The 20,551-nt window shown below is 41.5% G+C and overlaps 1 protein-coding gene across 1 annotated transcript in view; it reads left to right on the top strand.

Annotated features, from left to right (window-relative positions):
- Positions 1-20,551, top strand: part of pdia5 (protein disulfide isomerase family A, member 5) — an 85,119-nt gene that overhangs the window by 53,491 nt on the left and 11,077 nt on the right. The window contains exons 12-14 of the mRNA XM_047370450.1: positions 7,537-7,607; positions 10,713-10,876; positions 12,907-13,037. Of these exons, the coding sequence (XP_047226406.1) occupies positions 7,537-7,607; positions 10,713-10,876; positions 12,907-13,037 (366 nt within the window). The remainder of the gene's footprint in view (positions 1-7,536; positions 7,608-10,712; positions 10,877-12,906; positions 13,038-20,551) is intronic.

The raw sequence follows: 20,551 nt of genomic DNA, 5'->3' as shown, positions 1-20,551 counted from the left end.
ATTTTTAGCCTAAATGTGCAGAAAAATGTTTGAGCGAGTGTCTGTTTAAACCATGCTGGAAGCAGATTGCTCCACTCTTTCCCGCTGCGGTGTCACAGCTTCACAGATGCCTCTGCTGCACTTGACTCAACCCCGAACAGCAGCCAGTCATAAACAAGCTCAGATCAAGGGCAGCCGGCTGAAACAAGCTTCATCAAATATTGTCGGCACACACGCAATCGCACAAATGTTTGCGTGCCCGTGGCATATCAAATACATATTTCACACACCATGACAAAACATTTAGTGCACACAATTGAGCTGCATATCTCTGTTTTTTTCTAATGGAAGCACAGACACGTAGATGCCCGGGTTTTGCTGCTTCGGTGCAGTTTCTTAATGGCTCTGCTGTCAATTTGAGATTAATGTTCTTCCAGCCAACACTATCAGCTTGTATTACTGTCCATTTTCACTGTCCTCTGAGCTGCACAGCAGGGGAGCGTTGCGTGCAGCTCCTTAGAAACCTCCAATTCAATGCACTGTTTCCCCGACTCAGGCGGGTGATTGTTTCCTGGACCACAACAAAAGTTTCTCTCTGCCCAAGCTACTGAGTACAGAGTTTTGTTTCATAGCTAATATGTTTGATCGTATTGTTTGATGTGTTTATGTTGTCCCACCATTTGCTAATGATTATGTCACTGGCTTGCCTTTTAAAAGCTTTTCTGAATGGTCATTTAGCCAGTAGCTACAGGACCAGTTTGCTCCACAGGGTCTTGCAACTCCTCAGCATCATTTTCATGTAATACAGGTGAAAGGCACCGTCTCCATCTTAATGTCTTCAGAGTTTTACAGAGCTTGCATGTTTATTCTTTTGACGTTGATCTCCCCACATGAAATCTGAATCAGCAATATCTAGCATGCCATCCCGGTACACCTCAGCCTCCTGCTGAGCACACACTGAACACACTCCTCATGCACCGCTTGTTCTGAATGTAGAGCAGGCCTGACAACAGAGCAAAGGACAGGGCCTAGTGGTTAGAATAGGAGGTTTGTGTTCCGGAGGGGACACAAGGGGCCATCCCTTATAGGGAGCACAAATTCTGTTGTAATGTACATGTGCAATGACCGATAAAGATGATTCTTATTAAAAGTCCAGAAAAAAAACATCCTCTGAATCCCTTTGCATCTCTGCTGAGCCTCAGCACACTCTGCACAATCACATACTACAGATAATTAGTTTAAAGAGACACAGCTTTTCTTTCCCACTATGTGCATTTCTCTTGATTTATAGCCTGTACCAGCTCTGCTTATTATACTGAAGAAAGAACTTCCTGATCCCTTATGACAAGGGCAATTTAACAGGTTTAGAAAAGTACAAGGTTTGTTGTGTTCTTTTTGCAGCATCAGACAGAACAAAGATGGTTTGTTATATATAAGAAATGTCTTTGTATTTAAAAATATTTTCGATGCAACCAGGGTATGCAGAATACCCTCACTGAATGCAAAACATGTCCGCCTTTGGAGCTGATGGGCTACAGCTGCTCAGGTGAGCTGGGAACAGGAAATTGATGGAACAGTTCACCTAGGCTCACCAGTATTGAACAATAACAGACCGGAAAAACGGCCCCCAGTCTGGTGAGTCTGGATTTCCGCTTGACTTAACCATTATAATTTGGGGTTTAAACTACATGAAAGCATAGATCCATCCTGCCTTGTATCAACTGCTGAGGCTGGTGGTGGACTGGTGAGGAGGAATATTTTCTTGGCAAAGAGAACGAGTTCTCTGTAATTCAGTAGCCTCCACAGTGATGCATTCATGTCAACATGGACCAAACTCTCTGACACTTGTTTCTGATTGTGAGGTTCAGGACGGAGGACCCAGAATTTCAGCCGGAAACAGAATAAAAGTTAAACGATTTATTCAGGAGCAGCACACAAATACTCAGGACTCCACCAGCCGGGAACCCGGGATTACTGGGAACGGAGAGGCAGGTTAGTGGCTTGAAAAAGCTTAGGTAAATATGTATGATTCCAAAGAAGCCACCCACCTTAACAGAGTCCGTGTAGGACGGAGGAATCAGAATAGGCTCCTTTGTGGGGTGCGGTCCTGGCAGTCTCCAGACCGGGAGGATCGGTGCAGAACACGCCGCAGAATATAACTGCAGAAAAACAGGTGCATGGCATGATAGATTGCACTCCAGTGCAGCAGCAGACAGGTGAAGCAGATTAGCCAATTACATGAAGACCGAGCAGGCAGACGGGCCAGAATCATAACAGAACCCCCTCCTCAACATCCGGCTCTGGACGAACCCCGAGGCTGGTTAGGATGGAGGCGGTGGAACTCTCGGATGAGAGTCTTGTCCACAATGAAGCGGGCCGGAATTCAGGACCGTACCCCTCCCAATCGACCAGATAATGGAACCCACGGCCCCGACGCCTGGACAGGAGGATGCGGCGGACCGCATAGACGGGCCCACCATCTAGGAGTCGGGCGGGTGGAGGGGGCCCGGGGGCGGGCCCGAGACGAGGCACGATGTAGGGCTTGACACATGAAAGGTGGGGTGGATTCTCATAGATCGGGGCAGTTTGAGACGGACGGCCACAGGATTCACGACCTTGGAGATGGGGAATGGACCAATAAAACGGGGCAACAGCCCCGAGGGCGGTCGGCGGGACGGCTTGGCCTGGCAACATTGGGAACAGGCAGCAACAAAATCTGTGACATCCTTGAGCAGGGAAGGCCACCAAAACTGGGATCGAACCAGCCGCAGCGTCCTGCAGATTCCAGGATGGCAAACAAAACGAGACTTATGACAGAACTCTAGTACCTTGGGAACCAGGTGATCTGGAACAAACAGACGGTCCCCAACTCCAAGGTCTCCTGAATTCTAGACAAGGCATCTGGTTTCATGTTCTTGGTTCCGGGTCTAAAAGAGAGTACAAAATTAAACCGTCCAAAAAAAAAAAGAGCACACCTGGCCTGCCTGGAGTTTAGGCGCTTAGCCGTCTTCAGATACTCCAAATTCTTATGGTCAGTCCAGACAAGAAACGGCTCCTTCGACCCCTCCAACCAGTGCCTCCACTCCTCAAGAGCCAGCTTGACTGCTAGGAGTTCTCGATCCCCCACATCATAGTTGCGTTCAGCATGGGACAGTGATCTGGAGAAGAAAGCACAAGGGTGAACCCGGCCCTCTGGGGATCTTTGGCTTAGGATCGCACCTACCCCAGTGCTGGAGGCATCAACCTCAACGATGAATTGCCTTTCTTGGTTGGGGGACCGGAGAACTGGAGCAGTGGTGAATAATTTCTTGAGCTTGACAAAGGCCTCCTCTGCCTGATCATTCCATTCACACCTGACCTCGGGAGAAGTGATGGCGTGAAAAGGGGCAGAAACCTGGCTGTAGTTGCAAACAAAACGGCAGTAGAAATTAGCAAACCCCAGAAACCTTTGTAGCTGTTTGCAATCTAAAGGTGTAGGCCACTCAGAAACCGCCTTAACCTTGGAGGGATCCATAATGACTTGATTGGGGGAAATTATGAACCCAAGGAAGGAAGTGGAGGTGGTGTGAAATTCACACTTCTCAGCCTTGACAAATAAGTGATTCTGGAGAAGGCGGAGAAGAACAGACCGGACATGCAGTTTATGCGTCTCCTGGTCTTGTGAGTAAATCAAGATGTCATCAAGGTACACAAACACAAAATGCGCCACCATGTCCCTCAAGACATCATTAACCAAAGCTTGAAATACAGCAGGGGCGTTGGTTATGCCAAAAGGCCATGACCACATACTCGTAGTGGCCAGTGGGGGTGTTGAAGGCTGTTTTCCACTCATCGCCCTCTCTAATGCGGACTAAATGATAAGCATTACGTAGGTCCAATTTAGTGAAGGACCTGGCCCCCTGAATGTGGTCAAAAGCTGAGTTCATGAGTGGAAGGGGGTACCGATTCTTGACCGTGATCTCATTTAGCCCTCTATAGTCGATACATGGAGCCGTCTTTCTTGCCAACAAAGAAGAACCCAGACCCAGCAGGAGATGAAGAGGGTCGAATAATGCCTGCTTTTATGGAGTCGTCTACGTACTTCTTCATGGCCTCATACTCCGGCCCGGACAATGAATAGAGGCGTCCCCTGGGGGGGACGTACCTGGGAGGAGTTCAATGGCACAATCATAAGGCCTGTGGGGAGGAAGTGCCGTGGCCCGAGACTTGTTAAACACCTCTTTCAGATCATGATATTCTGGGGGAACCTTAGACAGGTCAGGATAAGTCTCTTCTATGGCGTTATCAGGGACGGACAAAATTCTGGCGGAGGACAAACAGGAAGCTGAACAGGCCCTAGACAACCCAAAATTTCTTGGGCCTGCCAGTCAATGTGAGGGTTATGTCTCTTAAGCCACGAAGCTCCCAGAACAATGGGTAACTGAGGTGAACTGATAATGAGAAAGGAAATTTCCTCCTGATGATTTCCGCCAAGGACCAGACCAACCTTATCAGTTCTCAGATGGGAGCTGGAGAGGCGATGTCCGTCCAGGGCCAGGATGTTATGGTTGTCAGGTGTAGGAAAAAGTTCAATTCCAAGACTCTTAGCAAAAGCCTCGTCCATGAATTCTGTGTCCGCTCCAGAATCAATAAAAACGGACACCTGGTGAGAAACAGAGGAGACTAGGATGTTAGCAGGAAAAGATAATGAGGAGACAGACAGCAGACTACGGCTCAGTAGAGTCCCCCTCACCTCTACTGAGCCGGCCCTTTTAATGGACACTTGGTGACTGTGTGACCTTGGCCCCCGCAGTAAAAGCACAGGTTCAGCTGTCGGCAGCGTGAACGTTCCTCTACCGAGATCTTGGTCCTCCCTATTTGCATAGGTTCAGGGTCAGATCCTTTTAAGACCTTGGGAGGAGAGATCAGAGGCTCTGGGCACCACCCAGATCTCCGAGCTGAAGAGGACTGAGCCCCCCCCCAAACTCTGATGAGCTCCTTAGAAAAGGCTGAATAGGAAGCGCAGGAGGTGGAGCCATTCTGCCACTCAGCTGTGCCCCACTGTTTGGCTTTGCCAGCTAAAAGGGAGATGACAAACACCACTTTAGAGCGCTCAGTGGGGATAGAGGACGGCTGTAATTCAAAATGTATCTCACTCTGAGTAAGGAAAGCCCGACACTGGTCGGAATCCCCCTTGAATAATTCCGGGGGAACCAGTCGGGGTTCTTTCACCATGAGAGGTACGGCAGGAGGGCTGGGCGGAGCTGGCTGTAAAGGTGCCTGAGTAGAAACAGGGGACATGGATCGCAACATGGTGATAATCTCAGTCATACCAGAATCAAGACAAGCGATGGAGTTATCCACACAGGCGCGCCACTGCTGTGCTGGCGAGGGGTCCATTATGGCCAGATTTTCTCTGTGAGGTTCAGGACGGAGGACCCAGAATTTCAGCCAGAAACAGAATAAAAGTTAAACGATTTATTTAGGAGCAGCGCACAAATACTCAGGACTCCACCAGCCGGGAACCCGGGATCACTGGGAACGGAGAGGCAGGTTAGTGGCTTGAAAAAGCTTAGGTAAATATATATGATTCCAAAGAAGCCACCCACCTTAACAGAGTCCGTGTAGGACGGAGGAATCAGAATAGGCTCCTTTGCAGGGTGCGGTCCTGGCAGTCTCCAGACCGGGAGGATCGGTGCAGAACACGCCGCAGCCAGAAATCGGATTGCCGACAGGGTGAAAGATCCAAGGCTCGGTAGTCAAGGGGGGGCAGTAACTGGGTGAAACCAGGGAGGCAGACTCAGGCAGACAAATCCAGGGGTGAGGCAGGAGGCTTTGGTCGAGAGACAGAAACAAGGTCGTAATCCAGAGGCGAGAGACATCCAATGAGGGTCAGGCAAGGCAGGGAAATCCAAGATGCAAAAAGTGGTCAAAAACGTGGTCAGGCAGGAAGGAATGCTGGACATCTACTAACTGGTTGGTTTTTGAAAATCTGGCACTGTCTGCCTGTCTGAGGGCTGAATATAACTGCAGAAAAACAGGTGCATGGCATGATAGATTGCACTCCAGTGCAGCAGCAGACAGGTGAAGCAGATTAGCCGATTACATGAAGACAGAGCAGGCAGACGGGCCAGAATCATAACACTGATACCTTGTTCAATCTATTCTACAAACAAATAAGACAGTTCTGAGGGCAAAAGGGAATCAAACTTTGAGTGAGTGTAGGTTCCCTTCTCAATCTGTTTTCTTATTAGTTTAAGAGAAATATCAACTAAGATCTTTAAGGCCAAGATTTATTGTGATGCGGGTGAGAGAATTAGCTTTTTACATGAATGCATAATTTCATAGTTTTTGTTCTTCATTTATGAATTAAATGCTTTTCCTGTTGAACATGGGCTGATATACATTTCTCAGGGGATATTGACCTCGGGTAAAAATACTATTGTTTGACCGTATCGCAAGTTTTAACTTTTTGTCAAATTAGAATCAAAAAAGATTGCATAAGGCTAATTGCTTTTATTAAAGCGAATATTTAGTCATTCCTTTGGTAAAATAACATATATTTCCATAACTGCAGAAGATGTGAAGCATTCAGTGTACAGCTTGTATAACAGTGCTGCCCCCTGAAACATAACTCGACACACAGCCGTTAATGTCTAAACCGCAGGCAATAAAAATGAGTACACCCCTGAGTAAAAATGTCCAATATGTGTCCAAAGTATCAGTATTTTGTGTAGGCTCTATTATTTTCCAGCAGTGCCTTAACTCTCTTGAGGAGTTAATGATTTTCCCTAATAATACGCGACGAAGTTTGTGCTCCAAGGTCCTCTTCAGTTTGTCAGGAATATCCTTTCTCAGATGCAAATTTCAGAGTGGAACATAGTGATCAGACATGACTTATCCCTGATGGTAAGCAAGACAGACTGCTGTTGTCTCATTTCCAGTTGCTCCCCTTAGCGTGTCTGCAGTGATTGGGGGGGGGGGGCCCCCCCCCCCCCCCCCCCCGATAAACCATCATGAAGCAGCAAGAGTCCAAAGAATTACAGCAGTTCGTTGAATCGAGAGGCTGTAATTCTGTGCAGGAATTACATCATTTAATATTCTAAAGTTCTGGCAGAAACTGATTTTTATAGAATTTATAATAGCATTGGTTTGACATAACATTATGACCACTGGCCTAAGAGTTTCGGTGGGATTTTTTAGGCCTTTTACCATTCCATTACTATTCAGAAGGCTACGATGCAACTTTATTTTGATTAGTGATGCAGCTCAGTTGTCAGCAGTTTGTTCCACTGCTAATTTTCTCCATCACAACAATTTAAAATGCTATCTGTTATTTTTATTGTTTTATAATTTCTAATCAAATGTTCCCTTGACTCTTTACGTTCATCTTACCAATATTATTTAAAAGATGTTTAAGAAATAGTTCCCTAAATTCTGTCATATGAGATTAAACATGGCCACATGGGTTTCATTCCTATTGTTGTGTTGTTTATTGTATTTTTTTCCTATTTACACTAAAAACAGCTTTTAAAAACACATCTGTTTGGCTGTAATATGTGTTTTTGGATTCTTTAGGGTGTGGTCACTGCAAGAAGATGAAGCCAGAGTATGATGAAGCTGCTGAAGTACTCAACAAAGCCACAGATGTAAGTTTCTTTGTTTACATGTGAGCTGCATGTATGTCCATTTTTCTTTCATATTTCACATACATACTAGCTGTTCCTCATGAGCAGATCATGATCATCCCACCTCCTTTGCCTGCGGCTGTTGGCTGTTGCAGGTGATATATTGGTGAATCTGTGCAGTGGCCCAGTCCTCGATGTGTTTCTGATTAGTCGGGTGCGGTCCTCCCCTCTCTCTTTTCCACTATTCTCTGTAGTTACTTCACAACCCTAACCCTGGGGCAGGGGCTATACAAGTCTATACAAGTTACCTCATCCATGAGCGTTCTGCTGGCCAGTGCTTGGTCTTTGTCCTGGTGGCTCTGTGCCCAAAATCTTGACTGTTACCTAATATTGATGGAGAGGAGTTGCTCTAAAATCCAGCATATCACTGAGTAGTTGTTTTTTTTATTTGCTTTGCTTCTTGTATTCCTAACAGGAGATCGTATTGTGAATTCTGGGTATAACTTGATTCTGAGTGTTAAATTACTTTTTCTATGTGTAAGAAAAATTCTTACTGATCTACCTGAAATGCTTAATCTAAATTCAGGCTTTTCTTCCTTTACGTAACACTCCTTCAACATACCCATTGAATCTTTCCAGATTTTCTCATATCACAACCAAAAATCTGAACGAAGGGAATTTTTTGTTTTGTTTTGTAATAGACCAACACAAATATTGTTCTATTAGAGGAATACTGTAAAATGGAAAGTGAATTATCCATTGTTTTTATTATTTTTTCAAAAATATTTCTGAAACATGTGATGTTTTCTGTTCAGCATTTTGAGTTTGAATTTGGTAGAACCATATTTTCATGTAGCCACAGCTCAAGTATTTTTGGGCTATTTATTTATCGGCTTTATGCATTTAGAGACTGAAACTTTGGACTGTTATTCTTTGCAAACCTGTTTAAACTCAAACAAGTTCAACCTTTGTTTCATCTGACCTGAATACCGTCTTTCACATGTGTGCTGTGTACTCCACATGGCTTGCTGCAAACCTTAAAGGAGTCTTTTTGTTTTCTTTCAACATTGACTTACTCCTTTTCGCTCTGCTAGGCCAGTTTGTAGAGTTCAATGCTAATACTCATTCTGTTGACACATTTTTCCACCTGAGTTGCAGATGTGTTGCTAGGTTTAATGTTTTTCACACTGATTGAACAGTTCGACTGTTTTTGTTTTTTTTATAACCCAACGCTGCTTTAAACATCACAATTTACCGTAATCCCTGACCTGTCTGCTGTGCTCCTTGCCCTTCATGACGCCGTTTCTTCTCTAATGTTCTCTAACAGAACACACAGAACAGCTGGATTTAACATTTCCTTCCACTGTACATTTAAAAGGTAAAAATGGCCACTTTTTGAAGGCACTGTAGAAAGTCTACATGACATGACGAGCTCAAAACAGAGGTTGAACAGGTGCGTTGTACATGTTTGTTTTTTAACAAGCAGCCAGTTTCTTAGAGGAGACTGGGAATTTAATATGGAGGTTGTGAAGAGATGAGCTGATCATGTGGAATAATCACAATAGTAGTTGTGAAATATGGGGGTGTAAAAGGTGAGTGTGAATATTGAAAATACAGGCGGCATAAAATGTCATCCTAAAATGTTAAACCAGTGTTGTAAGGGAGCGACTCTACAGAGAGAATTTATGAGAAATTTCCCCAGAACCTTCATGAGCAGCTCGTGTCCTCCAGGTGGTGCAAGCAAATGTAGAAAAAACATGTGATATAAAATAATAGATACATTATAGAAAATAATAAAAAATAATAAATACATTATTTACTCTAAAATGTATACTTCATTGAATTATTTGTAAGTAGTGTCAAGTCTAAATGTACGGTTCATTTTATGTCATTGGATTGAGTGTGGCGTGCTTCTGGGACACTTTGAAATCACGTCTTAAGGAACATTTCCAGACAGCTCCCACTTAAATTCTTGGAGATGTACAGATGAGAGTTTCAGCCTAGGAAAAGTAAGTTTTCCATGGAATGTGTTTTCACTTACTGAGCTCTAGGTGTGGTCCACTGAATGTTGTATACCAGTAAATAGCTGTTATGTTTAAAAATTAGTAAATGTTTGAAAAACAACATTGTAACACAGCGGTACAGTTAAACCTCTTAACTGTTGTTACTGAGTATTATTGTGTATAAAACATCATTCCTAAAAATGGCATTTTCACTTCATGAAAGGGTCAACAGTAAAAAACAAACAGTGAGTAAGAAGAAAGTAGAAATACTAAAGCAACAGAGGATTAATATAAATAAAACATAATATTTATTGAATATAAATAGAAATGAATGAGTGAATGAATGACTAGAAATAGAAAGGCCTGAAAAATTAATACATCTTAATGAAAATGTTCAAACATAAATGAGTAAATCTTTTGGTTTAAAATTTGAATTATAGACATGTGATCACACACCCCAGTATAGATAAAAACTGTAAAAAAATTAAAAAACAGTGAAAAGGAGGTAAATAGACAGTTTAATATAGAGTCTGAATAGGTACCCATCTTTGGCCTGTAGATAGATTTGCATTAAAGCAATTATAGATGGTTAGATACTGTTTTTTAGCAAATGTTCCAACTAACCTCTTAGTCTGTTAAAACTGACCCCACCTCAGTGGTAACCTGTTGAAATTTAAAAAGGATTGCACTGCTCTATATTTTCGTTGATTATTTAGTAAAAACTGAGGTGTTAGGTTGTGCCCCTCTCTCCCTACTGTTTGCTTAAAACCTCCGTGGCATGAATAAAATATGTCTTTCTCCCTTCATCTGTTCTGCAATCTGTGACTTATTTAAACCAACATCAAAAACGTAAGACTATTATTTCCTTTCTTTCTTGTACTTTCACCATTTGTGTAACAGGTACTGCATTTTCTGTGCTTGTATTTCTGTTAGTTTTACAGTCCTGACTGCTGGTAAATACTTCTGTAAATGCTACTGCAGCCCCTAACACTGTTGTCACTGCCCAGCCTACTGGAACTGTTAGTTGATTACCAGTACTGTCCATCTTCATTTACCACGTCTGAAATAGACCTGTAATAGTGCTGGTCATTCATGGAAAGTGGATGTTGCTTTTTCTCCACAGAGTCCAGGCGTGCTAGCAGCCGTTGATGCCACGGTGCACAAGGCTGTGGGCGATCGCTATAAGATCTCCGGTTTCCCCACTGTTAAGTACTTTGAAAAAGGGGAAGAAAAATACACACTCCCACACCTCCGAAACAAAAACAAGATCATCGAGTTCATGCACAAGTGAGTCACTGGTCTAACACACTCAGCAAGACATCAGTTCTTCACCTGTGTCTAATAAACATTTGTTCAGAGTCGAGCCTTGGTTTTTAAGGGGTCACTGTGAAATGTACCAATGTAGCCTGCACTGACACTTCCTGCTGATGCAGGCATATTAAATGCAGGCATATTAAATGTATTATCTGTCATACTTTCTTATGAAATGATAATGACAATATTTATATTCATGAATGTGCTTGAAATGCCAACTTTTTTCCTTTTTAATGCGTCTCTAGACATTTACGTATTGTCACAAAGCTTTAAGAAATGCACCTCTTATGCATTTCTGTCGCTATTGGAGGTAAAATAAGGTCTTTAATGTGTAGGAGACACATTTCCCAAAACATTATGATAATAGATGTATGAGTGACCTTCTTAGAAAGGTTTTAAACGATCAATGTGTGTTTGTTTGTGTATAATAGATAAAAGTCCCTGGATCAAACTATGTTTGGGAAGCGTTTTGAAAAACCTTTTGGCCCATGACAAAGTTCTTCTGTTTTTGCTCTTTTTTTAACAGTTAAATGTTCAGATGATCCAATAAATTTTTTATATTTAACACTGATAACCTGATAAATACAAAATGCAGTTTTTAAATCATGATTTAATTTATTAAGTAAAGAATAGCTATCTAAACTCGCCCTATGTGAAAATATAACCTCCAACCCCTGGGTGCCCCTCATGAATTAATTGTGATCTTCCATATTTTTGGGAAGCTAAGTTCAGTTTCACTAGCCACACACAAACCTGTTAACTGATAGACCTTTGACATCAAGAAGTCCCTTAAATAGAACCTGTCTAACGACATGAAGTAGGCTGAAATTTCTCAAAAAGCAACACATCATGCCCAGATGTAAAGAGCTTAAAAAACCGATGAGAAAATAGTAATTGAGATCTCTGTTAGGAAAGGGTTCTAGTGACATTTCTAAGGCTTTAGACTCCAGTGAACCACAGTGACATTCATTATCCACAAATGGTGAAAGCATGGAATGGTGGTGAGCCTTCCCAGGAGTGGCCGGCCTTTCAAAATCATCATGGATGCTTTCAGGAGGTCACAGAATAACAAAAAACACTTCAGGTGTCACTTGTTTCAATTTAAGGTCAAAGTTCATGATTCGACATTAAGGGACAAAATGGCATTAATGGGAGAGTTTCAAGGTGAAAACTCCTACTGGCCAAAAAGAACACTAAGGCAAAAATCATTGTAATGATCTCCAAGTCTTTGGGTACAATATTTTGGGGACTTGCAAGATTTGCCTCCTTTTACATGTGGCGTAAAACAAACACAGCATCTTAGAAAAGGAACATTATATCGACAGGTAAACATGGTGGTGGTAGTTTGAAGGTCTGGGACTGCTTTCCTGATGAATGGATTTATGGGATTCTTAACCAGAACATTCTGAAGGAGAATATTTGTGGTCTTAGGCACAAACACACTCAGGATATGCAGCAGGAAAATGATCCAAAGCACACCAGCCAGCAAATCACCCTCTAAATGGCAAAAAAAATCAAATAATGTTTTTGGTACGGCAAAGGCAAAATCTGGACTCGGCTGTGGCATGACCTTAAACGGGCAATTCATGGTCGAAACCTCTCCAATATGGCTAAATAAAGCAATTATTCAATGAAGAGTGGGGGGGAAATACTTAAACAAAAGACTCATTGTAAGTAATTGCAAATGCTTGATGGGAGTTGTTGCCGCCAAGGGTGGCACAACTAGTTATTAGGGTTAGGGTTTGCATGGATGGCTTTTTGTACCTAATTTAAAAAAACACCATTTAAAACTGCATGTTGTATTTTCTCAGGTTATTTTTGTCTGGTATTAAATCAGTTTGATGATCTGAAACGTTGAAGTGTGACACAAAATCAAAAACAAAAAATCTGTAAGGGGACAAATACTTTTTCACAGCACAGTTTATCTGCTAATGCACAACTTACACATTAAAGTAGGATTTTTGCTCTTTTTCCTGAATCACTTGAGTCTTTTATCTCTGCAGTCCCCAAGCACCTCCACCACCAGAGCAGTCTTGGGAGGACAAACCCTCCAGTGTCAGCCATCTTGGCTCAGAGGACTTCAGAGAAGCTCTGAAGAAGAAGAAGCATGCTTTGGTTATGTTCTATGCTCCTTGTAAGGAATTTCTTTTTACATTTTTAGCTCCATGAAACCTGCTCAGTAGCTGTTTAGATAATGTTTTTACAAGTAAAACTATTTCCGAATGACAGCTTCAAAAAAATCTTCTTTAATCTGACATTTAGAAAACGTTTATGATCTAAATATTGGGTGGAATTGCAGCTCTGTTTTGTTGAACTTGGGGTGTTCATATTCTGCTTTTTGAATCAGTGTGTATACGTATCTCCGCCAGTCTCCTCATTGCACAGTATACATTAACTCCACCTAACCTACATGGAGGACCAGGATGGCCTCACATCCCTGAGAATAGATTTCATGAATTAGCGCTTTAGGAAGGACTTTAAAAATTAAACATAATGCTGACGATATCATTTGGCTGTCTAACAAATACTTAATGCAGACACAACTGTTGGCACCCCTGCTAAAGATTTTTTACACTTATATTGTGGAAGCATTACAAATGTAGAAAAATCCAAAATTTCCTTACATTCATTCAGTTGGGGGTGTCATGGTAACAAAGAATAGTTTTACCAAAATCACCTCTGACATAAAAATTGGCACCTTGCCAATATATTATACAAAGGTCTTTTCCCACTGAATAAATGTACTAAAATTAAAGGTTGGATTTTTCACATTTTGTCAGTGGGAGATTAGGCTTCTGCAAAAAATAAAATATATTCAGTACAGACCAAAAGTTTGGACACACCTTCTCATTCAAAGAGTTTTCTTTATTTTCATGACTTTGAATATTGTAGCTTCACACTGAAGGCATCAAAACTATGAATTAACACATGTGGAATTATATACTGAACAAAAAAGTGTGAAACAACTGAAAATATGTCTTATATTCTAGGTTCTTCAAAGTAGCCACCTTTTGCTTTGATTACTGCTCCGCACACTCTTGGCATTCTGTTGAGCTTCAAGAGGTAGTCACCTGAAATGGTTTTCACTTCACAGGTGTGCCCTGTCAGGTTTAATAAGTGGGATTTCAAGCCTTTTAATGGGTTGGGACCATCAGTTGTGTTGTGCAGGAGGTGGATACAGTACACAGCTGATAGTCCTACTGAATAGACTGTTAGAATTTGTATTATGGCAAGAAAAAAGCAGCTAAGTAAAGAAAAACAAGTGGGCATCATTACTTTAAGAAATGAAGGTAAGTCAGTCCGAACAATTGGGAAACTTTGAAAGTGTCCCCAAGTGCAGTCGCAAAAACCATCAAGCGCTACAAAGAAACTGGCTCACATGAGGACCGCCCCAGGAAAGGAAGACCAAAAGTCACCTCTTCTGCGGACGATAAGTTCATCCGAGTCACCAGCCTCAGAAATCGCAGGTTAACAGCAGCTCAGATTAGAGAACAGGTCAATGCCACACAGAGTTCTAGCAGCAGACACATCTCTAGAACAACTGTTAAGAGGAGACTGTGTGAATCAGGCCTTCATGGTAAAATAGCTCCTAAGAAACCACTGCTGAGGACAGTCAACAAGCAGAAGAGACTTGTTTGGGTTAAAGAACACAAGGAATGGACATTAGACCAGTGGAAATCTGTGCTTTGGTCTGATGAGTCCAAGTTTGAGATCTTTGGTTCCAACCACCGTGTCTTTGTGCGGCGCAGAAGAGGTGAATGGATGGACTCTACATGCGGGATATATATGCTAGAATATAAGACATATTGTCAGTTGTTTCACACTTTTTTGTTCAGTATATAATTCCACATGTGTTAATTCATAGTTTTGATGCCTTCAATGTGAAGCTACAATAATCATAGTCATGAAAATAAAGAAATTTCTTTGAGTGAGAAGGCGTGTCCAAACTTTTGGTCTGTACATATATATATATATATATATATATATATATATATATATATATACAGGGGTTGGACAATGAAACTGAAACACCTGTCATTTTAGTGTGGGAGGTTTCATGACTAAATTGGACCAGCCTGGTAGCCAGTCTTCATTGATTGCACATTGCACCAGTAAGAGCAGAGTGTGAAGGTTCAATTAGCAGGGTAAGAGCACAGTTTTGCTCAAAATATTAAGATGCACACAACATTATGGGTGACATACCAGAGTTCAAAAGAGGACAAATTGTTGGTGCACGTCTTGCTGGCGCATCTGTGACCAAGACAGCAAGTCTTTGTGATGTATCAAGAGCCACGGTATCCAGGGTAATGTCAGCATACCACCAAGAAGGACGAACCACATCCAACAGGATTAACTGTGGACGCAAGAGGAAGCTGTCTGAAAGGGATGTGCGGGTGCTAACCCGGATTGTATCCAAAAAACATAAAACCACAGCTGCCCAAATCACGGCAGAATTAAATGTGCACCTCAGCTCTCCTGTTTCCACCAGAACTGTCCAATGGGAGCTCCACAGGGTCAATATACACGACCGGGCTGCTATAGCCAAACCTTTGGTCACTCATGCCAATGCCAATTGTCGGTTTCAATGGTGCAAGGAGCACAAATCTTAGGCTGTGGACAATGTGAAACATGTATTGTTCTCTGATGAATCCACCTTTACTGTTTTCCCCACATCCGGGAGAGTTACGGTGTGGAGAAGCCCCAAAGAAGCGTACCACCCAGACTGTTGCATGCCCAGAGTGAAGCATGGGGGTGGATCTGTGATGGTTTGGGCTGCCATATCATGGCATTCCCTTGGCCCAATACTTGTGCTAGATGGTCGCGTCACTGCCAGGGACTACCGAACCATTCTTGAGGACCATGTGCATCCAATGGTTATATATATATATATATATATATATATATATATACACATACACAGGGGTTGGACAATGAAACTGAAACACCTGGTTTTAGAGCACAATAATTTATTAGTATGGTGTAGGGCCTCCTTTTGCGGCCAATGCAGCGTCAATTCGTCTTGATAATGACATATACAAGTCCTGCACAGTGGTCAGAGGGATTTTAAGCCATTCTTCTTGCAGGATAGTGGCCAGGTCACTACGTGATACTGGTGGAGGAAAACGTTTCCTGACTCGCTCCTCCAAAACACCCCAAAGTGGCTCAATAATATTTAGATCTGGTGACTGTGCAGGCCATGGGAGATGTTCAACTTCACTTTCATGTTCATCAAACCAATCTTTCACCAGTCTTGCTATGTGTATTGGTGCATTGTCATCCTGATACACAGCACTGCCTTCAGGATACAATGTTTGAACCATTAGATGCACATGGTCCTCAAGAATGGTTTGGTAGTCCTTGGCAGTGACGCGCCCATCTAGCACAAGTATTGGGCCAAGGGAATGCCATGATATGGCAGCCCAAACCATCATTGATCCACCCCCATGCTTCACTCTGGGCATGCAACAGTCTGGGTGGTACGCTTCTTTGGGGCTTCTCCACACCGTAACTCTCCTGGATGTGGGGAAAACAGTAAAGGTGGACTCATCAGAGAACAATACATGTTTCACGTTGTTCACAGCCCAAGATTTGCGCTCCTTGCACCATTGAAACTGACGTTTGGCATTGGCATGAGTGACCAAAGGTTTGGCTATAGCAGCCCGGCCGTGTATATTGACCCTGTGGAGCTCCTGACGGACAGTTCTGGTGGAAACAGGAGAGTTGAGGTGCACATTTAATTCTGCCGTGATTTGGGCAGCCGTGGTTTTATGTTTTTTGGATACAATCCGGGTTAGCACCCGAACATCCCTTTCAGACAGGTTCCTCTTGCGTCCACAGTTAATCCTGTTGGATGTGGTTCGTCCTTCTTGGTGGTATGCTGACATTACCCTGGATACCGTGGCTCTTGATACATCACAAAGACTTGCTGTCTTGGTCACAGATGCGCCAGCAAGACGTGCACCAACAATTTGTCCTCTTTTGAACTCTGGTATGTCACCCATAATGTTGTGTGCATTTCAATATTTTGATCAAAACTGTGCTCTTACCCTGCTAATTGAACCTTCACACTCTGCTCTTACTGGTGCAATGTGCAATCAATGAAGACTGGCTACCAGGCTGGTCCAATTTAGCCATGAAACCTCCCACACTAAAATGACAAGTGTTTCAGTTTCTTTGTCCAACCCCTGTATGTGTGTGTTTGTGTGTGTGTGTGTGTGTGTATATACCAGGGCTCCCAGGACATTTGTCTGTATCTATATTTATAACAATTAATTTCCACATGTATCTGACTGAACCCAATGAAGGTCTTTTATACTCAGACATCTTAGCCTTTATACTACTAAAAGTCAGCATCTCTAAAAGCACTATCAGGTCAAGAAAGAATAGTGTTTTAAACAATTTAATACTTTCTGTAAAAAAAATAAAAATAATAATCATAATATGACAAAATTAGTCATTCATAAAATCCTCTTACAGACACATGATGTATGTGCACTCTCATGCATGTTGCGCTTTGTTTCTGATTTGGATTTCAAAGTCTGACGGGGCGCACCGGTCAGGCCCTTTGGTGTTACCATCTACAAAGGAAGAGTCCAGATGTACATCAAGCAGCATCAACGTGCTGTCATCCCTGCCTGCCGGCCCCAGCTGCACCTTGCTCATTGGTTTCTGATTTGTTCACAGACTTCTGTTAATTGAGATTTAGATGAATTGCAGCTGCTGTCTAACAAATAAAGGTTAGAAACATTTGAAAACCAGAGCTTGTAGCTCCATGGGGAAGAATCTCATATGTTTTACTGTACCTGAGGCAACCTAATTGTCTGCAATAGTAACTGAGGTCCTAAAATCAGCAATTAAATTGGTTAGATTTAATAGCTAGCATACTAAACCTACTTGTTTTAGTGACAGTTTGTGCAACTAAAATGCCTGATTTCTTAACATGTCCAATTAGGTGTAAACCTCAAACAATGACTTGCAAAAGTATCCATATCCCTTGACATTTTTTTTCACATTACAGACACAAACTTTAATGGATTTTATTGGGATTGTATGTTATTTAAAGACAATAAAGCATTGTTTAACCGATAATACAATCATGGAAAGAGTATGGCACAACTGCACACCTGCTATGTCATGGGAGGCTAGGTATGGAGAGTATTAATCAATCAGAGAAGCAGCCAAGAAGCCAATGGTAACTCTGGAGGAGCTGAAGAGATTTACAGCTCAGGTGTGAAGCTATCGACAGGAAAACTGCTGTTCTTCACAAATCTGACATTTATGGAAAGTGCTAATAAGAAACTAATTTGCTTTTTGATACAAGTCTTTTAGTTGACACAGCAAACATGAGACCAAACCTGACCTTTTTGGCCAACAAGCAAAAGGTTATGAGTGGAGGAAGGCTAACGCTCTACGTCACCCGGAACGTACCATATCCAAAGTGATGCATGGTAGTGGCGGCATCATGCTGAGTGGTTGTGGCTCTATAAAGTAATAAGTCAGGGGGGATTAATACATAGGCAGGTGACATTTTAAAAATATATCTTCCTCCATTTTACAATTAGGCACTGCTTATAAAGGTACAGGCCTGTGCAAAGGTTTTAGGCAGGTGTGAAAAAAATGCTGAAAACAAAGAATGTTTTCAAAACTGGAAGTGTTAATCATTTACTTTCATCAATCAACAAAATGCAGTGAATGAACACAAGAGAAATCTGAATCAGATCAACATTTGGTGTGACTACTGCATCAATTCTTCTAGATACACTTGCACACAGTTTTTGAAGGAACTCGGCTGGTAGGTTGTTCCAAACATCTTGGAGAACTAACCACAGATCTTCTGTGGATGGAGGCTTTCTCACATCCTTCTGTCTCTTCATGTAATCCCAGACACAGTTCATGATGTTGTGCTTCTGTATGCTGAAGATAGTTCTTAATGACTTTGGCTGTATGTTTGGGTTCGCTCACTTAGCATTTTGTAAATTGATAAAAATAAAAACAAATCATCATGAAAGCATTGTTTGTTTACAGCATTTTTTCACACCTGCCTAAATTTCTGCACAGTACTGTATGTCACATAAGATTTCAATAAAATGTATTGAATCTTGTGGTTTTTACATGTCAAACATATGAATTCTTTTGCAAGGCAAAACGTTACAGATAAGTAAAAATGACAATCCCTTTCTTAAATAGTTGATTTTTATGTTTTATGTCATGGGTAGTTTGTAAAAACTACATTAGACTAAATATGTGTTTTATATACCGGTATGTAAAACAAAATGTATTTCTGTTAAATAATTTGCTAGAAAAAGGAAATGTAGTCTCCATAGTTTTGTCTGCACATTATCAGCTCTGTTACAGATGTAAGCTGTGCCTTAAATCAGAACTAGTTTAGTTTGCTTATTTTAAAGCAGATTGCTGAATGCTGAATCTCGTTTAGAATACAAAGCATCTTGTACGCTAAGAAAACAAATCTACTAAAAACAAACAGTTGCTCATTGGAGCAGATGAGTGCTACACTTGGACCTAAAGTTTACTTCTCCCTGGCAAAAACAAAGCACATTCTTTTGTCTCAATAATTAAACAGTTCTTTCTAGATCTCGGGCATCTCATCTCTAAAAGAAAAGACCCATTCTACTAGCTACTTATACATTAAGATAAGACTTTTGTTTTATTTGTCTAAAAATCATTAGAGACCATCTGTTTAGTAATAGGTAGGTGAGTTTTAATTAAAACGTTTTATTCATTAAACATGTAAGCTGTTTGTAAATAGCTTTGCTTCTGTAGTGAGCATATCTTAATATATAAAGTTAGGGAAATTAAGGCTGATTACAATGAGGGACACTGCAGGCAGAGGAGTGCTTTTAGAATATGATAAAACATTTTCCAATTAAAATTAAGTTGTTTAACATAAATTTCATATTTCTGTTACCTCAGCCCAATCCAAACATTATGTGTGGTCTGGTACTGTAGAACTAATAAGCTTTTTAGAATAAAGTCCGCATTAAAAGTCATTCCAAAACCCATGAATGACCTTATGTGGAAAAAAAGAAATGTTTGAAACTGCTTAACACGAGTAATAAAACAAATAACCCAGTCAGGACTATCTAAATCAAATGTAGATTTGAGAAATTAATTTGTGGAATAAATTCTGTTAGGTATTTTAAATCCCTTTTCATCTTAAATCTCATTTCAGGGTGGAGCAGAAAAGAAGTCTGTCCAAATTATTGCCACCGCCTACTGTTATGTTTGCTTACCCTTTGCACTGTCACCCTAATGGAGTTTCCTATGAGAGTTGGATGCGTTCAGTTGGCACTACCTAGTTTAACCGATTATGTCTGATCCCTCAGCAGATGCAGTTAAGAGTGGGATCCCCATGTCTGTCAGTGGTGAAAGAAAAATCTGCTGAAACCAGTTTGTTAGTGTGGTAAACAGGCTAGAGCTGAACACTGAGGCTTAATTCCGATTGGACAAGGAGATCTATGTTGGTAATGTTTTTTAACTCAAGGTTTGACCTGGCAGCACATTTTAACAGATTAGAATTTCTGTGAAAGAATTATAACTAACAGTATTTTTCTCTTTGGGGTTCCTGCTAAGACCAGTCAATAATAATAATAATAATAATAATAGCAAAGGCAATGTCACGCTGTCTGT

Source organism: Girardinichthys multiradiatus, chromosome 7 (assembly GCF_021462225.1).
Source record: "Girardinichthys multiradiatus isolate DD_20200921_A chromosome 7, DD_fGirMul_XY1, whole genome shotgun sequence".
In the NCBI taxonomy this organism is placed as follows: domain Eukaryota; kingdom Metazoa; phylum Chordata; class Actinopteri; order Cyprinodontiformes; family Goodeidae; genus Girardinichthys; species Girardinichthys multiradiatus.
The sequence above is the reverse complement of the archived record's forward strand: the minus strand, read 5'-3'. Positions and strand labels throughout refer to the sequence as shown.